This window comes from Centroberyx gerrardi, chromosome 8, assembly GCF_048128805.1.
Source record: "Centroberyx gerrardi isolate f3 chromosome 8, fCenGer3.hap1.cur.20231027, whole genome shotgun sequence".
In the NCBI taxonomy this organism is placed as follows: Eukaryota; Metazoa; Chordata; class Actinopteri; order Beryciformes; family Berycidae; genus Centroberyx; species Centroberyx gerrardi.
In genome coordinates this window covers 6816724-6842872 of record NC_136004.1, presented here as the reverse complement: position 1 = coordinate 6842872, position 26149 = coordinate 6816724, and the positions used below count along the sequence as shown (strand labels likewise).

Here is a 26149-nt window from a genome sequence, read left to right as displayed (position 1 = left end):
ATCAAGATAGCCATTACGAGATGACGAGACAAGGTAAAAAAAAAAAAAATACATTTGAAATAGCTGTCAATATATTTTGATACATGCATATCTAGAATTTTTTTATCAAAAATATGAATGAAGCGGCTTCCTGGTGTCTCAGTTAGCTACTGTGCGTACCAACTTTAAAATAAAGACAAAAATGGTCCAAAAAAGTAATCATTGTAGATAGATAGATAGATAGATAGATAGATAGATAGATAGATAGATAGATATTAATTTAGGGCCTAGGTAGGACTCACGCTAGGCTACCTACCAATTTAAATCGTCTACCCTCTTAAAAATGATGTGTAATTTCAAACACATCTCTCCATGTCTAGTTCCCACATCACCTTTTCAACAAAACGTGGTGAAGAAGGGTGTTGATAATGTGATGTGCTATTAACTGTGTCAAAAAGTAATACCAGACATCCTTCCCTACTGTAATAACACATGCATCTAACGGTAAATCTATTCACCATGAGGCGCATTATTACTGGACGTACCTTATTTACCTTGTAAGATGTGATGTGGTATCTTGAGTGCCTGCTGTAGTAATGCAGATGCTGTCCGTGGTGCTGATCTGCGTGGTTAACCGTGTGCCAGCTCTGCCATCCAGTGGTTTTATGCTGAAAGAGTGGTGGGAACAAAATCAGTCCCGGAACTTTGGTGTTTGTTTCAACTCGAGTTACAATGCCGAGCGCACCTTTCATGATGGAATTTTGGTGAAAGTGCTGTTGATCCCTGTTTAAGTAAGTCAATCGTAATATTACATAAATACGTGACAGTATACAGAGTAGATGTAGTGAATGTTTTAACCGTTGGTTTTAAATTGACATTTTCACGACTGGTCAACTGACAGTTATGTCAGAGCTGTTTTGTCCTGCAAAGCGATGCTAGCTAGCTTACAGCGTTGCTGCTAGTCAGCTTTCGGTTTGGCCTCATGTCACGACAGGTCAAATGTCTAGGATAGCATCCTTACGCTAGCGTTGTTGAGCTGATTAGCTAGCTAACTTCTTGTCGTTAGCTACCTCAGACAGAAGCAGACAATGAGCAAATTGAATGGCCAGCACAACCACCGGCGTGTTAGCTTTAAGTGCCGTTCTCTCTTGTATTGGGAGAACGTCACGCCTAACTCTATACAAAAATCTGGCAAATAAATTTCGCCTCACTCATCTTCCAAGGTACATAACTCATAAACACAACGTTAGACTTTTTACTAATTGTCTGGAGCCATTCTTCAATTCGGCAGCCGTCTGATCCAACAAGCAGTACTTTATTTCAATGAAATTTCAACTTTTAGAACTGGTTCACACGGTTTGCTAGCACTGTCTAACGTTACCGCCCTCCACGGTGTATTTTGGTGAAAGATGATTGTGGGAGTAACAGGCGAACCAATTCTAACTGGTGAATTCGAGATTAAATTTCATTGAAATACGCACTGTTTGGTGTGTTGGATGTATGCCGAATTGAAGACTGGATCCTACCAAATCACTAAACGTCGTATGTCATGTTCTACCAGGTATATACCTTTGCCAATAAACAATTTACATTTTTTAAAGAAGTTTGGCGTGCCGTTTGCAGCAGCCAGTATGGCCAACTTAATGGCCAGCTCTATTCTAGTTCTTGCCAGCTAGCGTTACTTCAGTCTCTCTCATTCCTCTACTTGCTACCTCTTTATTCAGCTAATGGACTGACACCAGCCAGCTAAGCCAAGATGCTGCTGAAAGACATTCCCCGAGAGGCCCTGATGCGCCCATTGTCCAGGAATGAAGTGGTGGGCATGCTGGTGAGGTTGACCATCTTTGGTGCAGCCACCTACTACAGCATCAAGTGGGTTGTGGAAGCGATGGATCCTACCTACAAGCAGAAAAACCAAGCCAAGAAAAAGGTATACAGGGTTTTATCATATGTCTGGTATGGCATCAGTAATATGAATTATAATAAGCCTGTCTTATAAGCTGTAGGTTCTCTGCAGTTAGTATGTCATAAATGGAATGATTAGAGCAGCTTTTTACTTTCACAGTATGGGTTAGTTAGTCTTGGTTTTGTCTTCAGCTGAAGTAAGTGTGTGTGTCTGTGTGTGTAATCTCCCCAGGCCGAGCAGCTAATGAAGAGGATTGGCGTTGAGGGGGTCAAACTCACAGAGTATGAGATGAACATTGCATCTCACCTAGTTGATCCACGAGCTATGAAGGTAACTGTTGAAATCAGAGTCCATGACATAAAATTTATCAAAAAAGGTGGTATGATAATTTTACACTTTTAGTCTAAAGGCACCTTCCCAGACTTGGTTGGAACTTCAACCTGAAGTGTTTAACAGGACACTTCCTTCCTGCAGGTGTCCTGGAGAGATATAGCAGGTCTGGATGAGGTTATCTATGAGCTGCAAGACACAGTCATCCTGCCCTTCCAGAAGAGACACCTTCTGGCTGGATCCAAACTCTTTCAGCCTCCTAAAGGTACCACAGCATGTCATCTTCATACAGTCATAATGGTCAAATCTATATACGCACTTATTTTTAGATAGTAGCTAACATTAGGGAACAATACAAGATAAACTCAACATAGCAGTTTTCACAGATGTCTGAATGGATTAGATACATACTGTATCCATGTATGGCATTCACTGAAAATATGTCACAAATACCAACAATTTAAGTGAAGTGTATCAAAAACTAGAGCAAAAAAAGTAGAACTCAGTTCTTTTAAGATTGTTGGCTTTGATAAATTATACCAGAACTTGTCATGAGCCTTCTTGGCTCGTGTGCTAGCCACTTTCTTCCTCATTATTGTTGTAAAGCCATCCGATGCATTGTGGTTCCATCTAGGACTGTGTGCCAAAAAAACAGCCATCTGACAAGATTTATACACTTGGCTGCAAGACAGCAGAGAATCACTTAAAGGAATACTTCACTTTTCATAGAACATTTTCACTGTTTGGCACAGAGCGCTCTACAGTGGTTCAGGATGAGTCAACCTCCAAAATTAGCTGCCTTGGGAATCCACTCTCATCCCTGGCTTCTAAGCTTTTATCCCCTGGTCTTAATACACTATATAACTTTTTGAAAAGTGTGACTCACAGACTCACACCCACAGATTGGGTTAGCTAGGTCATATGTGTACATACGCGCATACCACATTCATATACAATAAATTCAGTTTTATATAATATCAACCCATGGTATGTTTTTTTTCTATACTCAAACTAAATAAATGAAGAAAAGCCACAAAGACTGTAATATCTGTCATATTCTGTCTTCCCAGGTGTTTTATTGTTTGGTCCTCCTGGTTGTGGTAAGACTTTGATCGCCAAGGCAACAGCCAAAGCCTCGGGCTGCCAGTTCATCAACCTGCAGGCCTCCACGCTGACAGACAAGTGGTACGGCGAATCACAGAAGCTGACCGCCGCTGTTTTCTCATTGGCTGTCAAAATCCAGCCCTGTATCATCTTCATCGATGAGATCGGTGAGTGTATCTAACAAGAAGCCTGTCAAGAGCGTTTAGTTTGTTAATGTGAGTCTGTTACTGCTTTCAAGCTAGGGTCGATACAGAGATTGAAATTGAAGCTGCTGATAGCCTATGTTTTGACCATTTTCATGCCAGAAATATTAAAAGGATTCAGTGTCTTCCCTCAAAGTTTAGTCTTGTCAGGCTGGGAAAAACTCTGAAACAGCATTTAGACCATTATGGAACACTAAAACTCCATTGAAATCCATACTAATGAAATTCTTGTAGGTGGGTTAGCAGATCCTTAAGGCAGAGTCAGGCAGGTTTCATTGCAGGTTTTACAGACTGACACCCATGAAGGTGTTGAGTAAAATCATATCCTCACCTCCATCATATGCCAGGATGATATGCTATTTAAGAAAACCAATACATTGGTGTAACCCCATTTCAACCCCATATGGTTAACAACCCAAAATGATTTCAGCTTAATGATTTTGGCTTGTGTGTGCAGATGAGCCTTGCATACATGTCATCTTCTTTGTCTTTTCTCCTTGTGTCTCTTTCGACTGTTTGACTTGCCTCTCTCTCCATGTGTTAGATTCATTCCTGAGGAACCGCTCCAGCCTGGACCACGAGGCCACCGCCATGATGAAGGCCCAGTTCATGAGCCTATGGGACGGTCTAGAAACTTCCACCTCCAGCCAGGTAACATAACACAAGTTCATCATCCCACACAGACTTTTCCTGATACTGTGTATGTTTAACCCACCTGAAGAAGTCAGTTACGCCTGAGCTACACAGGTTGTTGTATCAGCGTAGTGTATTCACGTTGTTGTGACTGTTATCACGGTAGGTGATGGTGATGGGAGCTACAAACCGGCCCCAGGATTTGGACCCAGCCATTCTGCGCAGGATGCCCACCACATTTCACGTCGGCCTGCCAGTAAGACGTGCACACATACACCAGCAGAAACAGTTTAGATGCATATCTGTCATGTATGTGCACACATAACATACACATACACCAGAAGAATCACCTCATTTCAGGGTTCCCCTTGCGTATGTATGACATGTTTACTGTCACCTTGTTTCAAATAATTTCATTAGGGGTGCACCCCTATTCAAAATGAAATCAAATTTGAAACTGTGATCGGCTGATCTGCGATCGATGATTGAAATGATGCATTTTATTCAGACTTTCTGCTTCCAACGGCACATCATGTAAAAGTGCACAGCCAGTATAAACAGTACAATTTTAATATAGTACTGTTTAACAGATTGTTCTTTTGGCTGCATGACATTGCTGGCCAAACCACAGGGAAATAAATGATAGTTTTTACCCAAACATAGTTGCCGCTTGAACAGGGTTTTCATTGAGCCAGCATTGGCTATGCCGTCTATCCAATGCACTAAACTGTTTAGTAAATTAATAACTCGATGCCAGAAATTAATGTATGTAAGCTGTGAATTTTTATTAACAGTTGAAAATAGGGAATGAATACAATTATCAAACACCCCCAAAACGCTCTGTACAGAAAGTGAAGTGAAATGACCAAGTCTCGCACAGAGAGACTTGGTCATTTCATTTCACTCCATGCTCCCGGCAATTCTGAAATGAAAAAGGGCACCATTCTCTATTAAGCAATAAAATACCCTATTCAAATGCTGTCAAATGGCAGTAACTGTATTCAAGTTCTGTCAAATAACTAAGGTAGACCCATAATGTGATGGGGCAGTTGAAACGGTGCTCAGATGATCTCTGAATACCTATTAGACTGTCTAGCAGCTGATGATTGGTGGCTGATTGATCGGTGCATCCCTAAATTGGATATGACATTTTTATACTCCATTTTCCATATAACTACCTGTTACCTCCTGTCTTTGCAGAACACAAGACAGAGACAGGAGATCCTGAAGCTGATCTTGGCAGGAGAAAACGTAAGACATGTTTTCTCTTTTCATCGCGGACCACAGTGGAAATAGTTGTTTTCTTGAATGCCTCCTGCTGCAATTCTCAGGGGCCCAAAATGTTTTTGTCATCTGTATCAAATGAAATTCGGTCACCCATGTACAGTTGTATACAGCAGTGAGTGTGCATCCCACACATGAGGCCCTGCTTGCTGTCTTCATGATACCCAGTGCTCACATTTTCAAGTCAGTCTATTTAATTTTAGTCTATTTTTATTCAGCAGGTGCTTGTCATAATGCGGGGAAAAGGTTTCCATATTAGCACTTGAATAGGCATTGATGGCTTTCCTCATTCTTCAGCTGTTCACCAGCTTGCTGAAGGACAAATGTAGAAAGTAAAAACTAAACTAAAAATTCAAAATGTCCCAAGTATCACTTTAATGGTAAACTCAAGTCCGTTGACAGCCAAACAAACCGAAGACTACTGACATTGACTGAACAAATCCATTCTATACATAATCGGCTCATGTTTCCATCCTCCTCTCTCCCACGTTCAGCTGAGCAACGCCATTAATCTGAAGGAGATTGCGGAGAAGACGGACGGCTACTCTGGCAGTGACCTCAGGGAGCTTTGCCGCGATGCCGCCATGTACCGAGTGCGGGACTACGTCCGCAAGGAGCAGATGAGGCAGATCGCCCAGCAGCTGCAGGACAGCCAGGAGGAGGAAAAGTACGACTCTTACTGAAACACCCACAAGATTACATATCCGCTGTGTGTCCACTGGGCCCCTATTTTTGTAGCTGCTAGTACTAAACGGATTAAGGTTGGACCAATATGAGTTTTTGAAGGCCATTATTGATATTTTTGGATTGATATTTGTTCCAATACTCAATATCTTTTGACCATTTTCATGCCAGAACATTGCAAAAAAATTGGAAGCAGTCAATTATTAAGTATTTTTGGTAAGGCAGTAAAGCTTCTGAAACTAAAACTCTCCACTGAAACCCTGATAATTATAATAATAATAATACTTAGAATAAGTATTATAAATTATAAATTAGAATAAGACATATTCATGCATATTTGTGTGAAGTCTGATCAAAATCCCTCATTAGAATCGGGTTAAGAGACAACCAATGTAGTATTCATTAATTATACAATAAATATATAATCAAACAAACATCATATCCATCATATTAGAGGTGGAAGACACTGACAAAATCTACATTTTATATTTTATAAAAGGCCAAACCTCAGTCTAACCCTAAAACAGTTGCATATAGGAAGTGCCGGTCATGGCTTCTGCTGTTGCTAAGCGACTGTTGAAATCCCCTTTTGAAGCACAGCACTCCTGCTAAAAGAAGAAATATTTTTACCTCCTAGTGTTCAGCGCTGAGCACTAAAATCATTACTAAGCCCTCAGTACTGGCAGTACCATGCAACATGAAAATATGAAGAAATTATGAAATATGACATATATACACACCAGATTTTTCTTTATTTTTACTATTTTCCACATTTTAAAATAATACTAAAGACATCAAAACTGTGAAACAACACAAATGGAATTATGCAAAGACCAAAAAAGTAAATTAGCCGCCCTTTGCCTTGATGTAAAGGCAAAGGCTTTGGAAAGAAATTCATACATAGGCATCAACTTCACTATTTATATTTGTCTAAGAAACAAATGTCAAGCATTTAAGCATAAGCCTTTAGATCAAAATGGGTGTGTCGAAACTGTATATATGAAATATGAAAGAATATGACTTACAGCACTGTGTGTAAAATAACACCAGTAGAACTTACTGAGACAAAGAAATAAATCTGAGAATATAAACAATTTGACAATATGCCAAAAATGCTGTATGAAATAAGTGAGAAATGTGTATGACCTCTGACCTCTCCCCCCCCCCCCCCTCCAGGCCCGTGGATGAGGAGCGCTTGCGGCCGGTCACCCAGCTGGACCTGCTCTTTGGCCTGGACAAGATGAGGGAGTCCAAGCAGGCCACGGTCTCCATGGTGCCCAGCTTGTCGGAGGTTCCCCTGGACTAAACGGCCGCCGGGAAGCCATTCCTCCTCCCAGTCGTCCACGGTAACTTCCAGCTCGCCATTCTTCCTCTGCGTTTGAAGCGGAGGCTCCTCTAACATGTCAGCGGTGCCCTTGGACAAACCCACAGCCAGCCATGCATTACGCATTTATACAGTCACACACATTCACAACCGAGAGCTGCCCAGTACATCTACAATCTCCTCCTGTTGGCCACTGACCAGTTGACAGTTCAGTGCCTTGCTCAAGGGCACCGTGACGGTACTTGGAGAAAACGTTTCTCACTCACTTTCCCCCGTCCAGGGATTCGAACTACTGCAGTTACCCCACTGTATGATTTCATACACCCTCCCTCCTCCACTCACACACACACACACACACGACCCAGGACCAGAGGGGAGGAGTCAGTGCTTCAGGTCCGACTCCTCTGTCATTGCTTTCATCTCAGAACACTGTAATCCTTTGAGTTTGGCTGCTGCGTTCCCAAATCAAGGGTCATGCCTGTAATTTAGCTGCTCATGAAGACTGAAATGATCCAACATGATGTGTGGACATGGGTGTATACCACAAGCACATCCACTCACACAAATTCTTTATTAAATTTGCTTGTTATCGCTTTAGAGGTTTTGGTCTTCCTCTGTGCTTAAGGCTTCTTGTGTGTGTTCCAGATGGTCGAACAGCAAAGGCCTCAGTTACATTTGTCTTTTCAATGTGATTTTATTACCCTCTCTAAATATCACATTGAAGTTGAATCATTCAAAAACTATATTTCCCCTCCATCTCTTAGTCGTCATCTCACGCTGAACTAGCTCAGATGAAAAACGGCAGTAAAATTTACTTTCTCCAGGTGGATGTATTCTCAGTACTTTGATTTTATTGAGCAAACGGATGGCAAGAACATTGGATGTCAACACTGTTTGGTCACCATGATGATTCACACAGAAGCTCACAGGCAAGGCCACTGACTTATCCTGATTGTTTTGGGGGGTTTTTTAAGGGAAGAGAGGATGCAGTCGCCAATTGTGAGGGCGTAACAGAAAACTGCAATAATGTAACAAGTACTGTAATGAATTACTGTTCCCAGGGAGTACAAAGTAAGGTCATATTACGTAGCACTAAATTAAATGTATGAATAGTGGGCAATATATTACTTTTTTGAGTAACTAGCTCAACACTGGTGTGGACGCAGTGAAGTCACAATGTGCATATGAGCAGTATTAAGACGTGGAGAGGAAGAGCAGGAAAATTCACATGTGAAGCATTGCTGCCATTGCCTCAGTTACACTTGTCATTTCAATGCGGTTTTGAGATCAGATCATACAAATCTACTGTTCATCATCTCTTTTCAGTGCTAGTGTTAGGTAGACAACTTATCACAGTGCAAGCTTGAGCACCTCCAAATGCAACGCAGCCAATATCCAGTTATTGTTCAGAACTGTCAGTTATTGCATCAAGACATAAGCAGAAGTAAACATTCAAGTGTTGAAAGGAAATAGGAACCACGGCTATAATGACCTGGAACACTGAGTTTTAATGTTGTTCATATTAGTATGTATGCCCAAGCTAGGGGCAGCAATGAAGAATGTTACTATGTCATGTTATCATTTGCCATATCATATCAATTTCTCACCACAAAAAGAATTGTTACTGTTGTATTTGCACTGTCAATCTTCTCAGCTGTGAGAAGCTGTATCATAGGTGTCTAGCTGTATGCATGTCTGTGATTGTGAAAGCAAAATGTGTGTTTTAATGTTGTGACAATAAGGCCAAGACTTGGGATTGCGGTGGGGGTTGTCAAATGTGTCGGTCATCAGTGCATTTAATGCTGCTTTCTAACACAATCGAGTGGCTCTGCACTTGTATCTGAGCAGTTTTTTCCACAAATGAGTTTGTATATAGTGTAAACTTTATTGTGCCATTACCATTACTGGTGAATCCCCTTTGTTTTACTTTGTATGTTTTCATGATAAACCTTTCACATGATGCTCCGTGGATCAACCAACTTAAAATGGCCAGGGGCGGCCATCGCTGCAACACGTATTGGCTTTCTGTGCCACTTTGGTCTGTCTCTATGGAAACTATGGCTACGTTCTCCAAATACTACCAAGCAACAGTCTGTGAGATTGGGGCTGTTTTAACACACTTTCTGCCCTTCCTTCTGTATAGAAAGCATCTTATTATTTGCCATATGGCCACAACATATTTGTGGATCTGGCACTGGGTCCCGTACAGACCACACTCCCACACAGATTGAGCAAGCCGGGGCGGCTTTGTCTGCTTGTAATGACTAATTATCAAGAGTGACCACTAGGTGGCACTGTAGCTCCACTGCTCTGTTATTGAGGCAGATGTTATTGGTTCAGATATGGACTGCTCAAATCTAGATCAGTGTTATAGCAGCATGAACGTGGTTTATGCACATCCAGAATCCTGAACTGTTTAATACAAAAAAGAGACAATGAAATAGAAAACAGATTCCTGCATACTGGATAGTCGCCTCCTTAATGGTTTAGTCAGCAACGCTTAAGTCTCCATTGGTATTCTCTAAAATACCTCAGGTGATGGTGAGGTCAAATAAATAAACCAATAATAATGCATCATCGCAGTTTGCAGGTCTCTGTTCTCTTTCATTGAGTCAAATAACAGCCCTGTAAACGCTCTCCTGCAGTGCAGTGACAACATCATTGAGCTCATTCATCAGCTATGTGGCAGAGGTCGCATAAAGGCTCAGGCACACACACACGCACACAGGTGCAGTTGGGTTATTCAATGAGAAGTGTTCAAGTTCTTGGCTGTCGCCGCATCTTTCTTCAACTGTGTCTATGTATTGAATATGGAATGTTGAATATGTAAAGTATATTTATTTGAGGTTACACAGAAGAAAAATAAAGTTGTTTTTTTTCTGCCAGCAAAAATTGCATCTCATGCACATTTCAGCACGTTTTTTAATGTGTTTGTCTGTCATTCTCAATTTAGATTTTTATTTCCCTCATATTAACTGTATAAAACGCAGATTAATCTTATCTTCTGTTTAACAATATACTAATTTTACCTATTGCTATGTGTACCAGAGTGGTAATTTTACCAATACCAACTTTCTAACCTGAATGAGGCTAATAACATGTTACTTGTGATTTTCTGTTTTTTGCGTTCTATATGTGGATCTCAGAAAGAGTAGCTGTGGGAGTGTGAAGTCCCTGGCTGTTGCAGGCAGATCCTGCACCCTTTAGGCATGCATTAATAAGCCACTGTTGGACACAATCAAACTCTTCCTCTTTCTACTCTGTTGCTATTTGTAGCTCTTGCATTTTGCTGCTATCTGCCAAAAGCTTTGCATCTCCAAAAAAAAGTCTACTTTTCAGGAATCAAGAAAACAATTTTGAAATTACATCCAGAGTTTTCGCATGGACTTTTGCCCATGTGTTCTAAGGTCATGTAATCTGAATCACCCACTCAAAAGAACTATGTAAAAAAAAAAAAAAAAGACCTTACAGGAATTACAAGGGTCTCATGTGACGGCAGCAATTTGATAATGGCAATGGCTCCTCCTCTGGTTTAAGCCTCCTGTGGCCACCATCCAAGCTCAGACTATATTGCTCACCAGGGCCTGATCTCTGCTGCATTAGTTATCAGTCTGCAGCAAATCCATGTCTGACTGCTCTGACCCCGTCCAGCATCTCATTCATCCCAACGGGTTTTATTTCATTATTTCATTTTACTATATTTATTCAGGGAGGGGTTTTACGGAACACGCATGCTCGTGTCTGTTTCTCGGTAGCACCGCCCCGCTGCGGAGCCATTACGATTACGCACATTCACACGAGGGGACTATCCTGTCCGACCACAGCCTTCTGTCACAGAGCAGCTCCACTGTAATAATTGGGTGAGAAGTGAAGTGGCTTGATGGCAGCTGCGGAGGGAGGAGATAGAAGCAGTCATTTATTCCCAAGGAACGGCCCACTTCTCTAAACATTAGGCTGACCTTTGTCCATGCTAACTCCATGCAAGGAGAAACATCTCTCTCTTATATACTAATGATGTAATACTGTAGTGTTTACCCATAGGTCATTCCAAGCTCCGTTCCCATCCATCTCATAGAAGTCCCAAAGAAGACTTTCCTCTGAATTCCATATGGGGTTTGGTTTGGGATTTCCCCCTGATGTCAGATGTGTTTGGGGAAAGACGGCGTGCAACCAGGAGTGTGTTTGCTCTGCCTTGAGAGACGCCAATAAATGCAGATAAATGTTGCCTGCAGCGTGGACAGATGGTAAGGTGATATTTACAACGCCGACTTTAATGAGGCGAGTCTGGAGTGTTTTCCTCCCGACGCGGTCCTGCCGGGGGCCGCGTGTCTGATCTTTGACTCAGACTCACTGATTAGTTATGCATAAAGGTATTGATGAGTTATTCATGGAGAGGGAGTCAAAGCGAAAGTCTCCATCCCAGCTCTTTTCAATTAGAGGACTTCTCCCGGTCGATAAACATGATGGAAAAGTCATCCAGCGCGGCGCTTTCGACTTCGACTTGGACCCCCCCGTACCCCCCACCCCCCTGCAGCACAGCTGGCTGGAGATGTCAAAGACGTCCTGTGGAGAGAGGAGCAGATAGATTCACTTTTGTCTGGCCATGGTCTGTCAGTGCAGCAGCTCTCAGCCCTGGTCTGCGGTCTCAGCCTTTTTTATATCAGATTTGAGTGGTGGAGAGAGTCTATAATGGCCCCCGCTCCGCTCTGTGACAGTCCTCTGAAGGCTTCGGTGCCATCAGACATGATCGACCGAACCCAGAGAAATCAACAGCAGCTGTTATCCCTGCCACTCTTCTCAGCAGGATATCCTGTTGGTTTAACCACCCGTCGAAGCGCAGGGTTTTATGGCTGCAGCAGATAACTCACAAAGCCATATTGCATAACCATATGAACCGCTGAGCAGCTCCGCTGGAGCAAATAGGATTCAAGGAGTCTTAGAAAGTAGTTGTTGAGGGAGGGGAGAGCCTTAATCATTTTTCCTGAGCAGATTTTCCTAGCTGGGATGTTTTTTTTAGATTGTTGCTTTATTGGATAGTCACAGTGAAGAGAGACAGGAAAGATATGGGTGAGAGAGAGAGAGAGAGAGAGAGAGAGAGAGAGAGAGAGAGATAGAGAGGCAAGACATGCAACAAGGGTCCTGGGCCAGATTTGATTCCAGGACATCACGGGCACTTTAGCCACAAGGACGCCCCAAGATGGGGTTTTGAACCGGCAACATCTTAGTCACAAACCGACTTGTTTAACTTTTAGACTTGTTATCCTCATGAAAAATCTGTTTTTTTAAATACATATTTTGATATACATCCTACTGGAGGCTCACCATACATGTTCTGAAATGTTGAACCTACATGTAGTAGAAATTTGTAGATAATGTATATATGTAGAGTAACATAGTCTGTTGCTGTGTATGTTATGCATTTATTCAAAGGACTAAAACTTACAGGGATGAGTTTTAACACAAACAGATACGACTTTGTCCTTAACTAAAACCCTCTTTCAATTCTTGTCTTAGTACTACTGTAGAATTGTGCTAATCCAAGATGTTTTAGCAGCATTGATACAGAGACAACTTGGAGTTTCACAGTACAAACCAACATACATCATACAGGGACAATAGAACCTCACATACAATGCAACATGTCAATGAATGAATAAACTACTCATACCGCTCTTTTGAAAGGTTTCCTAACATCCTATATATACATTTTTAGAAAAAAAAGCTTTACTTAGGCTTCATTCAACACGGCAAAAAGTACAGGTGATTCCTTTTCCAATAGTGCCAGCATTTGTTTGCTTGACAAAGGTCTTAAAATCATTTCATAATTTAAATGTTTTTTTTTTGTTAAAGTCTGTTATGTTTTTCAAATGACAGGTACCTGATTTGGGGGTGAAACACAGTATATACTCATTCATACATTCAATTATATGGTAGCATGGCCAGTATACAGTATGACTGCAGCTGTAGAGAGAGTTTTTTTAGCTTGACCACCATGCGTTTTGCAGTTTAGACTGTAATGCTGTAAAACAACATGAAAGGAGACCATGTAATCATGTAAAAAAAAACATGAAAATCACCAAAACTGGAGTATGTGTATATGAGAGCAGTTATGTTTCCCACCCCCATGTAGAGATCCTGCCTCCACAGGGAGTTTGGAGCGCAGCCTTGCTCAAGGATACCGGGTCATGGGGGTTCAAATCTGGGACGTTGACTACGAGGCAGCCTGTCTGCTGGATGTAGAGGTCTTGCCATTGCTGTTTAACCGGTTGCTAATTGCAGCTTTACTTGCTCAGTCTCGTGCACAGCTGGCTCTGCAAGGAACACTGATGATGCATGTGTTTCCTTTTTTCCTATTGGTTTGAGCGCTGCTATCATGGCCAGGTCAAGCCACGGTTACGATGAGGAAGAGTATCATCACTCACCCCTGACTGGAAGTTATAAAGCGGTGACAGCGGAAGGTGCAAACATTGTAAATGACATAAATGGTAAAAATGTCATCATAAATCAACTGCTTTGTGTAATCATTGGAGATTTTATGATCTGTGGGTTTTTGTTGAAGCTCTACAAAAATGCCTTGTGTTTTTTTTAAATATATCAAAGATGGGTAGACACTTGTAGACAGTCATGTAGTGGAAAATAAACTTTGAACTCCAGTCGGTGATCATGATAAGGCCAACGAACATCCAATATAAACAAAGGCCAATACATTTTTCAATATTTTTCAATATTTTTTCTAGTTAAAAGACCATATCTTCCTGTAATCGTCAGTTGGATGCTACTCACTTTGATGTATATTATGAATTTATATATTAAAGATTCATGTCAGCCTAAAAAAAAGTGGGCAAACTGAGTTTGGGTGTACGCTCCATCCCCGCTTGTAAATGAAAAGCAGGCTTTTTAACAACTTTCAAATAACACTGCAACTAAAAAATGGACCTCTACAGTATTTTACTGCAATGTTTACCAGCAATACATGATGAATATCAGTTGAAAGTAAAGTCAAGCAAAATATAAAACATTTTTTATTCAGTTAGAGTTATAGGAATTTCAGAAAGTTTTCCTGTCTCTGCCTCAAGCAAACAGTCCACCCCCAGTAGTGGGCTGCATGGCTCCGTCCACAATATGGGAATTGTAACTATCTTTCTGTAACTTCCATCAGTTTGATACTACTTGCATAGATATATAATATGAACTTCATATATTTAAAGGTCCCATATTCTACACTTTCCACTGTTTTATTTTATGTCTTGAGGTCCATTCAAAGCTGTGTGTGTGGTGTCATGTACCAAAAACACTCTCAATCCATTTTTACATGTTCATTTTCCAGCATCTCTCTGAGCCTTACCAAGAACAGGCTGTTTCTGTCGCTGTGTCTTTAAGGCTCATTAATATTAACGACCCTTTGTTCTGATTGGCTAACCGTTTCAAGAGTTAAATGTGCAGAACAGGCAGCGACAGGTAGGGAAAACTCTCTGGTAAAATACAATGACAACCGCTCCACCGCTTTGAAAAAAACGCTTTGTTAGTCTATTATTTATTACAAAAATGATAATGAGCGAACCTTTGTGACGCCACAAAGTTATGGAAGTCCAAACGGCTCGTTTAGAGGCTCGCTTTTCTAATATGGATTGTGTGGATTTAGTTGGCGACTGTGCGTTTTGATACTTTCACCATGTTTAGATAGACCATCCAACAAAGAGGCACAGGGAATCCTGTTTTCCATGTGGGACCTTTAAGATTTATGTTAGCTTTAAAAGGTAAACCTTCAGGCAACACTGAAACTAAAAATGGCCGTCTACTCCAATGTTTACCAGGAATACAGGCGTAAGTTCAATATCATTTCAAAACAGTAATGTTCTCAGTTGAATATAATGAATGTCAACTGAAAGTAAAGTCAGCAAAGTATTAAAACTTGGTAATCACACTACAGTGTGTATTGCACCTGAGTCATGGGACTGAATCCTGCCTAGGAAATGCACGTCATCCCCATCTTTCCTCTCTCTTTCAACTGTGAACTATCAAATAAAGCAAGTCTTTGAAAAAAACAGTATTCAATACCACATTCTCCTCTGCCTCAAGCAAGGGGTCCAACCTCCTTTGTGGACTGCATGTGTCATCTCTGAATCTAATGGAACGGGTTCAGTTCTGGGAATAAGCCGTGGCTTTGCACAAGTAAAGCCGCTGTTGCTCGAGGTACACCGGGTTACCGATTTGTTTGAATATTTGCTGTTTTTTTCCCCCCTTTTGTCATACAAGAGTTATAATGTAACATGTGCTATTTAGACTATTTCGAGTTTTTACAACCCAGCTTTTTCCATCTGGCTTTTCTTCTTGCCTCTGCTGCCTCACCCCCCTAAACCTGCCGGAAGGCCGGGGGTTGGAGGAGAGGCTGCTCCATTAGCGGAAGTAATTGGGAGTGTGCGATGGCCGCAGCGCAGCAGATAAAAGGTAATCAGAAGGTGTGCGGCTGTCGGCAGAGGTGTTAAGAGACGGGTCGGCTGTGGGGTCAAAGGTCGGCTGTTACTGATCAGCCCTCCTTTTGGGCAGAGAGCTCTCCAAAAAATCAGAGGCACCGCTCGCATTTTGTATGAGCGACTCGAGTGAGATTGTTCGGGGAGTGGAGGGGGGGTATTCTGTGTGTGTGTGTGTGTGTGTGTGTGTGTGTGTGTGTGTGCGCATACACCCAAACAAAAGAGTGTATCTGTGTTTTTTACAGAGCACAGTTGGGTAACCTTCTCTATCTCCCTCCGAGAATATTTCCTTCCTTCCTTCCGTGCTTCCTTCCTCCCTGCTTCCTCTTTCTGATGCAGAAGAAAGAAACGTCAGAATGGCACCCGCCGCCTCCGATCAGAATATCTGGCGGGCTCGGCACATCTTCGCCGATACACACGTGTTCCCGCGCTCCTGAGTCACGTCAAAAGGCGGGCGGGGAGCGGCGCTAGCTATGCTAACAAAAGGGAGGACAAAAGCACAGCACCCACCGAGGAGAGCGGAGATAGGATAATGATCGCTAATTAATCATGCACCGGGGTCACGCGGCTCATCTCTCCACCGCCGACACTGGAACAGGAGGGGATGACTCACTTCCCGCTGACGGCTGCAGATAGGAGGCAGCTGAATGCCCTGAGACACAGGGATCTCAGCGAGACGCCTTTTATTAGCCCAAGCCGATGATGCAAATGTGTGAGCTGCCGTGAGGGGGAAAGAGGTTAGTTATGCCTGTCTAACTAGAGATGGGTCAGCTAATTAATGTACATGTAGGGCCTAAACTTGACGTAGTGTCTCTTCTTCAATTACCTGTTTATCTATCACAGACGTCCACTGTAAGCAGTAAAGACATCGACCACAAAGCGAAGTAACTCAGTCCTCCGTGATCAAGGGTGGAACTAACAAATTACAATTACTTTCGTTACTGTAATTGAGTAGCTTTTTTGTGCACTTGAGAATTTTTTTTAAGTCAGTAATTTTACCTCTACTAGCATTTTCAGTCGCATCCCTTACAGAGGACAAATTTTGTAGGCTGTCCATTAGCATTTTAACAGAAAATTGTAAATTACAACTGCATTAAACCTGCACAAGCATATGGAGTAAACGTTTAGTCAACTTACAGGAACATTAAATGTTCAAATCCATGATAGTAGCTTAGCTAACATTAGCAAAAAAGCTACCTATCCAGCTGTTAGCCTGGTCGTTGTCTAGTTCGCTAGCTTTGCTAGCTAGTTAGATAGCAAAAGAAACATCATTGTAGATAATGGGGATAGACGTTTACATTTTTGGTAAACATTTAAATTACAGGCCATTAATTATGCAGTAATGACTGGAAATAACTAAGTAGGCTAGTATCCAAGTAAAATGGATGTAATAACTACATAGCTTCAGAATAACTGGTTACTGAGTAATACACAAGTAAAAAAAAAAAAAAAAAAAAAGGTGCTTTCTCCAGTAATTGTATTAGATAAGTAGAACTACAGCACACTTCTGAAAACTAAGAAAGGTGCTGGAGGCAGAGGATAAACTAGTTCAAAAAGGAAGAAAGATTCCGTGCAGTGTCTTCCACAGAGGAGAGGTCATTACAGAAAGTAACTACACCTGTGCAGAAACAAGCTGTTTGGTTTTTCATTAGGCTAGCTACATGTTAGGCTACATATTTTAGAAAAGACATGCCAATACTAACCATGTACAATATTCACATGTGTATACAAAGTTAAACGTACTCCATACTCTATACAAATAACTAATCAAACAACCAAACAACTAAGTAACAAATATTATACATTCTATAGCTTCTGGATGCTCCTGTAATTTATGATGGCTTCTGCTTGATGTCTTTTTCAGGCCGCTCAGACAGGCCAGTTCTGGGGTTTCTGTTGTTTTCTGTGTAGAGTTAGTATGGAGTTGTATTTATATGTGAATACTGTATATTGTCAGTATCGGCATGTCTTTTCTAAAATATATAATGTATTGTATGTATTCTACGTTGTAAACAAAAACCTAATGAAAAACATTGTTTCTGCACAGGTGCAGTCACTTGCTGTAATGAATGTCCCTCCCCTCTGTGGAAGAGAAATCTGTCTTGTTCACTTGGTGTGAATTCACGCTCTGATGAATGTCTTTGACCAAAAGCTTAACAATTTTGTCAATAAATTTGCAATGGAGACAGTGTGCAGAATCTTTCTTCCTTTTTGAACTAGTTTATCCTTCACCTCCAGAACCTTTCTAAGTTTTCAAAAGTGTCTAGTAGTTCCACTTATCTGATACAATTACTGGTAAAAGCATCTCTTTTTTACTTGTATATTGCTCAGTAATTATCATTCATTCTAGTGCTATAACTAGTTATTACATCCATTTTCCTTGGATATTACTTAGTTATTTCCAGTCATTATTTCTTAATTAATGGCCTGTAATTTAAAGGGTCTTTTTTTTATTACTGATTGAAGGACATGAATTTTAGAATCTTATTTTTATAAAGCTCAACATAGTCGACAATATTACATATTGAACTCTTGTTTTTAAGTCACTGAATAACTTACTGAATAAATCTTAAATTAGGCCCTTTTATTTAAAAAGATTTTACATATTTAAGTTTCATTTTTAATTTCTTAACCTTGAAATTAACATGAGAAAGTTCCCATCTCTAAACAGGTGTCGACTTACCGTGTGCGTATCGCAGAGCTTTGACTTCAATGCGCTGTATTGAAATGTATAAACTGTCAGAAAAGCTTTAAGTAATGACAAGAAGTTGGAATCGACCTTCACCCGCTTCAGGCTGAAGTCCAAGCGCATTTTTCTCAATGAGGCCCTCAGTCCGTGGCGTGAGGATGAGCTGCCAGGAGGGAAGCACTGTCACACATCATGCATATCAAAACTGTTTTCCATTCAAAGGTGCAGTTGATTACATTCTCGTGCTGATGTTTAATCGGATGAGTGCTAATGTGCTCAATAAGGGGATTTCTAGAACGCCTTCAAGTGGGTAGGCTCGCTGATGAATATTCACACAGGCACTTGAAAGGGATTTCAGAGGAAGGGGCCATGAACGCAGCTCCAGTTGTTTATGACATCGGTTGTTGAATATGTATTCTCCGTCATTAGCAAATGTTTGCAATTATAGAGCTGTGATGTAAATTGTGGAAAATTTTCATATCATTTTCAGTTTTTTTTTATATGCATTATTCATGCTCACTGTATTATTAGTTGCCAGGTGCACTTCAGGTCATTGCTGAAAATTTGAAGATTGAGTAAATAAAACTTATTTGACTAAATAAGTTAAAAATGATTAAAATTATACAGCTTTTTTTTCATGATTATTATTATCATTAATATTATTATTATTTATTATTTATTATTATTATTTATTATTATTATTTATTTATTTATTTTATACCTACTTTTGAAACACTGCATCTTAAACTCAAGGTATATCCTTACTGTATGTTTGCATTAATACTATTTCTATTTTTTCTTGTTTGCATAATTGCTATATATTTATTTGAGTGCTATCTGCCATAGCTTCTGAAAGAACTAGAATTTTTCTCACTCATTCCCTCAAGCCATTCACATACTACATCCTCCTCTTGGGTCTGTAGCCTATTAGCATAATGTTAGGGTCAATCAGTGTTTATTAGTAGAGACAAACATTTTTGATGAATTACACATGAAATTGCAACAATGGACAGACTATCCTACAACAGATTTATAATGTCATGTCTAGGCTTCTTGGACAGTTCAGTCAGGATATGTGAACATGAACAGGTCTCTCCCAAGGCTAGCAGCAGGAGAGGAGAGGTTTTGTGGATGATGTAATCAGGAAATAACAGCTGGAGCTGCTTTGTTGACAGTAAAAGCAAGCTGTAGTAGTTGTATCACTGTTAAATTTATGTACTATCAAAAACAGAGGTTTGTGGTTGTTGAAAAATAAGTCTGCTTTGCATTGGGGCATTCTTAAAATGGTAATCTGCGAGATTTGTGGGATTTTATTTTACTTTTTTGCTTGTTTTGTTTTGTATCTGTATTGTTTATTTGTAATTTGTTCACCAACCAAATTATTTGTATTCATATTTGTATTCAGATAAATCCGGAAGTGGGCAGGGCTTAAAGGCTATTTAGACAGAAACGTTAAAAATACCCCAAATTCCTGTTGCCATTGCTCTTGTTGAGATATTAAAGCATTAAACTCATGGTTTTACAGTGACATCAATAACAGTGAAGTATGAAAACAGCAACCTGGATGTTATGTATCCATAAACATAGGCTTTTCTAAGCCGTAAACCATAGTCATAATCATTTATAAACAGGAAAAAGATCTCTGCCCTGAACTGACTGTATGCTATTACGAGCTGCAAGAACACCGAGGGAAACTAAACAGTCAATTATCAACACCTTCATTATGAACTGCCTCATGCTATGAACTGAACACCCTCCCCACCCTCCTGTGCTCCTACTCAGATTTCTGTAAGTTGTTTTTTGTGAAGATCTGTAGTGTGGAGCGATGGGGAGACACAATATCCTGAAATCCTGAAACTCTCTCTCTCTCTCTCTCTCTCTCTCTCTCTCTCTCTCTCTCTCGTGTGTGCAGGCACTTGCAGATTGACCAGAAAAAAGGAACAAACTCTGCCTCCTTCTCTTCAGAGTTCAATGAGAGAAACCATTTGAGTTACATTCAGTTGAATATGTTTTCTCTGCGATTATAGGCATACTGAATAACACTGAAAAGATTCAGAAGGAAAAAATATTAGGGTCAAATGCATTATTTGTGCTTTGCCGAATATGGTATTCAGATTCAGGAACCTCCCTACTAACTACCCAGTTCTTCTTCAATTTATTCCAAACAGATCGCTGTTGCTGCTGCCAGAAATCGCTTCATGCGGAGGATTCTTCCCAGAAAAGACCTAGCAGCCACCAGGTGTTTAGAACAGAAAATTGGAAGAGCTTTCATTAACTGGCTATAGGTTGGATCATTATTGTGTTGTATCTATCAGCAATTCATAGTATTCTGTTGCGTCACCACACGGCCAACTTATAGGAAAATAACAGGTGACTGTACTAAATTAACAGGTGATTATAATCAAATGACAGCCACAGCCAATGAGCTGTATATATGGTGAAGAACCATATTGCATATAATGCATTCATAATGCATGTGACATCATGGGAATACAATGAATAGAGAGCAGCACAAAGGACATTTACTTAAATGAAAATGATGCAGATTATTACTTTAAACTCCATGGCCTGAAATATTTTGATGACAGAAGACTGTCAGATGTAAACCAGGTTAACATATAGGTGTCCCACAAAATTCTGCATCCCATAAGAATGTGCCCCCCTGGCGCTGCTGCACTTTTTTCCCAACACCACTGACGAACACACATCAAGAAGATTTCTTATGTAAGTAATTTACATCATGAAAACATTAGAGTGCATTAACATTTAGATTTTTTTTTTTTTTTTATGTTATTACGTTGCCTAGGCACATAAAGGTATTTAATAGGTGAAAAATATGCACAGTTGGCTATGTTGTGAAAAGGTCCATGCTTTGCCTCACCAATGGGAACCTGTCCTTTGAAGTAACTTAATCACTTTGCAGGCAAAAACTTCTTCTCGCCATATTAGAATTAATCATGCTCTTTGCTGAAGTGGCACTTTGTGGAAAGCTGAGCTGAGGGCTGCAAAGCAAATGAAAACCAAAGCTCTCCTCAACAAGATTTGGGCCATGTAGGCGATGAGCGGAGAGCACAAGGCACTGACAATTAATTTCCCGTCTGTACTTCAGCGCCTGTGAAATTATAGTATCCTGATCCTTTAACCCCTTGTATGAGGATTAAGGAAGCTAATCAGTGATATATTTTAGAGAAGTTATGGCTGTTGAGCAGCAGAAATTACTGTGGTTTTCCCTATGATTTTATTTCCTGCATTAAGTCTGTTTTGGTTTATTTTATTCCCCTTATTTGTTATTTATGCATTTTGGTCTTGGTATTCAATTTTCATCCTTGTTGAGTTCAGAGTTTCAGTTTTTCTATATCTTTCCATCACAATCTGTGTTATTTCACTCCTTTGCCCATGTTTAATTATTTTCATAGGTGCAAATAAATAAACTCCAAAATGTGAAATGTGAAAATCGAGCTCCCATAGATCTCCGAGACGCTTCCCTTGGGGCGGAGTGTCAGGGGAGAGATACTGATTTAGCCTCTCATTGATCTGTCCCTGTGGGAGCCAGCCGCAGCATCCTGACATTGTGCTCAGATCTCGACTACAGTGACAACAGATTCAGACACTCGCACCATGTCGCCCACTACACCGCTCGGTCTTTTTGTGAGCTACGGTGCAACAGCGGGATCGATAAAGGTGGAGATTGATTGATGAGGCCACCGTGACCGAAAAGTAGTCGCAGAAGAATTCTCCAGGACTTGCTGAAGAGAAACTGCTCTCACACCGCCTACAGCCACATCGCTGCATACTGTTTGGTGGCTCAACCTGGGGGTCAGGATCCCCCCAGGAGGTCGCAAAATAATTTTTCTATTATAGAAATTTGTTATTGTCTATTTTTTCTGATTTTTCTCTAAGTTTTGCTTTTTCTTGTGGAATACTGAATAGTTTTAAGCCTCTATAGGCCTCCTCTGATCAAGTGAAACAATGTGAAAAGGGAAAATCATTCTTTGGTTCAACTGTTCACCATTCCTCACATGCAGCCTGTGATGGGGGTATCACTTAATTTTAAGGGGTCACAAGCCAAAAAGGTTGAGAACCACTGAGCTAGCCGACTGCCAGCTGTACCGATGGTATTGCAGTGATATGTAACAAACACAAGTACATGATTTTCCGGTGATGGTTTTTTGACTGAAAATTCAGTTTCGCAACTTTCCCACGCTGACAAATGTAGAATTGAGGCACCCGTGACACATTAGCTAACCTGTCTCTGCTCTCTGTCGTAGAAAATTAATGACTTCTGGCAACCGGCTTCTCGAGTGGCTCACAGTGTGGAGGCACAGCCGGGCCTCATGACAACCTTCTGCTCTCAGCCTAATTCGCTATACACACCACCAAGCAAACACTCGCACATCTCAAGGCGGAAAGGAAATAGCATTCACTAGAGGTGAATTTCAAACCGAAGCTAAGCAAAGCGTGTCTCCTGGAGGAGAAAATGCAGGCCTGTCCTCTGCGACTGTGCAGCGAGGGTGGTGTTCAACCTTGTCTGAACCGCTTTTGTGTTGCGGGTGGCGTTTGGGTCCTGGGAGTCTGGTGACTCGTCTTCTCCAAAGCCTGACATTATTTTCACCTCTGTGACTCATTGCCGGCTGCTGCTGCGCTGCTTGACATTCTGATGTGGAACAAACAGCCGGCGGCCCACTGCCTCACCCTCATCAGAAAAGGCTGTTTGTATCTATATTTCTCTCCCTCCCTCTTTCTTCCTCCCTTTCTTTTTCTTCCGTATTATTACTTTGATTGGCTTTGTATGTTAGCTGCCCTGCAGCTCAGCGAGGCTGACAAAGGAGAGCCGTTCAACTCGCATATAGCCTACTGTACACAGCCGGTCCCTAGGGAATCTATAAAGAAGGAGAAGTCAGATAAGAGCCATGTGCCTGAGTGTTCAGTGGAGACAAACTCTGAAGCCTACAGCACAGTTTGTATTGTAGCAGATGGGAAGTCCTTACCTTAGTTTTTGAAGTTTCAAACACTAGCTAATGTTTTGGGTGTTGTCACATTAGATTTTGATTGATAAATGTGTCAACTCTTAAACTTCTTTTTAAGATGTGACCAGAACAGACTAGACACTGTATTCAAACACTAGTAGGGTGAGGAACTAATGTTAACTTCACTAGAGCTTATTCTGTTGGGTAAGGTTAAATAAATAAATGCATGCCCAGTCATCTTTATGCTATCAACTACCGCTAGCTGCTAAAAGATATTGTCGGTGCAATTTCAGCATTAACGCTAATTAGCAAACAGCAGGCTAACCATGTGGCTAGCAAAAACAGGCCGGTTACAGATTATCTTTAATTTGTTCAACATTAACCAACAGAATAAGCTTGAATGAAGTTAATGTTATTAACTTAACTTCACAGCAGTGGTTAAAGTGTGTCTGGTCCGCTCCTGTCACAGCCCAAAGACAAGTTTAGGAGTTATCAGTCAAAATTTACTATGAAAACACCCAAAACATTAGCAGTTAAACCAAATAAATAACAGTTGGAGTCACTGCTAAGGTGTTTTAAACATAGGCTTCAAAAAGATATGGACTTTCCATCCGCTACAATACAAATTGTGCTGCAGGCTTTAGAGTTTGTCTCCAATTAACGCTCACACGCATGGCTCTGATGTGTTTGACTTTTCCCTCCTTATAGATTCCTTGTTAGTCCCAAGGAATCAATTGCCTTTCTCTGTCTTCAGACCGCAGGCCACATTGCCATGTTACTGTCCAGTGGATGATTTCAGCTGATTGCCAGTTGTAGCGCCAATAATGTCACAGCAATAGACCGGGCGTATATCAACGCCACCACATGATTGACTGCCAATGGACAACAGTTGAGCCAGGTTTTCTGCTCTGACAAATGAGGAAACAAAGCGAGCATAGCGAACACTGGCTGGCGTTTCTTTCATCGTAGAAAGGGAATGGACTTTTGGCAAGTGGTTGCTTAAGTTCCTTGCAGCGCAAACAGCATAATCACCCACACAAGAGAGAGAGAGAGAGAGAGAGAGAGAGAGTTTCATATGCTACATATGCCAGGCTTCATCTAGTAACTGTTTAAGGCCATAGAGGAGCACTGCAAACATTCCCTTTCATTCTCAACTCTCAGTTATTCAGTGTCGCGGTGAAAATAAATGGCAGCCTGATTACCACAGAGGTCGGAGATGTGATAATGATATGGCTGCATCGCAAACAACAGCTGTTAATAATAGGGCACAAAACAGCACAAATACGTGGGGGCATTAGCGTCATAACAGGTCGCTCTGCAATAATCCCCCTAGCCTCTCTGTGAAAGCAGTCAGGCTCCTGTTGTTCTGAAAATAATCAGAATAAAGTGAATCTACGTGGACGGCGAGCCAGCTGGAAGGACTTCAGCACAACTTGGCTGCGGCCCCGTTCTCCGCGCAGCCCGCATTGACCGTAATTACAGCTCCGAGTGTGAGTGTGTGTGTGTGTGTGTATGCACGCATGCTCGCTCGTGAGCGTGTCCATGCACGCTGGCTCGTGTGTGCGTGTGTCTTTGTGTCAGAGCGGGGCTGGCAGCACAGATAAAGCCTGAGGCGAGGCCCCTCGGAGAGAAGTGTGGGTGTAGGGGTCCTGCCACTGCGGAGAAGACCTTTCGAATAAAAGCCACTTCCCGGTGAGGAGTCCAGGTGAGCGCACAATTAAATTCTCATAAAAAGAGACTCGAAATGGAAATGCCTTCCTCTCCTCCCAAGTAGCCTGCCTGTATTTTTTTTTTCTCCTTTCCTCTCTTTAATGGAGACGGACTGCGTGGGGTGTTGCTTTAAAGCTCCCTTTGTGTTTCCTCTGGCTTTGTTCGGCGCTATTTAGAAAAGCAACGTCACAGCCAAAAATGAGCAAAATCAGACTTTTTAGTCCAGACGCACATGAGAACAAATCCAGCCTGGGTGATGTCCAACAACAGAATGATGTGATAAGTCACATTGTCTTGCCAGCCCTACCTGCCTCAATTATGTACTTATATTGGGGGGGGTCGGGGGGGGGGGGGGGGTGACAGTAATGCTAAAGCTAATGCTAGAATATATGGATATACCTTTTTCAACTATTTCTTCTATATGATTTTGGAATTTTTCTCAGTCATTCATAAATGGAGCCTTGTTATGTGTTGCTCTTCTTCTCATCTTTTTAGTGCCATGGTCTTCAAGAGCCACATTCAGCCAGGAAAAGAGAAGAGACACTTCACTCCTCTATACCTGTCTGCTATGAAACTTTATGATGTGCCAGAAGTCATTTCGTATAAATCAACTCTGTTCTTGAGCAGTATATAATGAATAACATGAAGTTAAACATATTATTGTGAAAACCTATAAATCTTGACACCTTAGCTGTAATTTCAATCTCTTGCAATCATCTTCATATGCAAATGAGTTTATGTCAGACTTTCTTCGTCTATTAGTTTACATGGGCTGCTGCTATACACTGATGTTATGTATGACTATATATAGAGAACGAAATCTAATCTAATCATATTCTAGCATTTTGTAATAAAGCACATGTTA

At 41.1% G+C, this 26149-nt stretch overlaps 2 protein-coding genes across 2 annotated transcripts in view; one reads left to right on the top strand and one right to left on the bottom strand.

Moving 5' to 3' along the window:
- The first annotated feature begins 720 nt into the window (after nt 1-720).
- atad1a (ATPase family AAA domain containing 1a) lies at nt 721-9359 on the top strand. Its single transcript, XM_071918672.2, has 10 exons — nt 721-770; nt 1704-1909; nt 2117-2215; nt 2360-2480; nt 3286-3486; nt 4067-4173; nt 4322-4411; nt 5356-5406; nt 5934-6106; nt 7300-9359. The coding sequence occupies exons 2-10, from the start codon at nt 1736-1738 to the stop codon at nt 7427-7429; spliced, it is 1146 nt and encodes a 381-aa protein (XP_071774773.1). The 5' UTR covers nt 721-770; nt 1704-1735; the 3' UTR covers nt 7430-9359.
- A 5295-nt stretch (nt 9360-14654) lies between these two features.
- vamp5 (vesicle-associated membrane protein 5) overlaps nt 14655-26149 on the bottom strand; it is a 198088-nt gene continuing 186593 nt past the window's right edge. Inside the window, exon 4 of the transcript XR_013505066.1 lies at nt 14655-14847. The gene's annotated coding sequence lies outside the window, so the exon portion shown is untranslated. The remainder of the gene's footprint in view (nt 14848-26149) is intronic.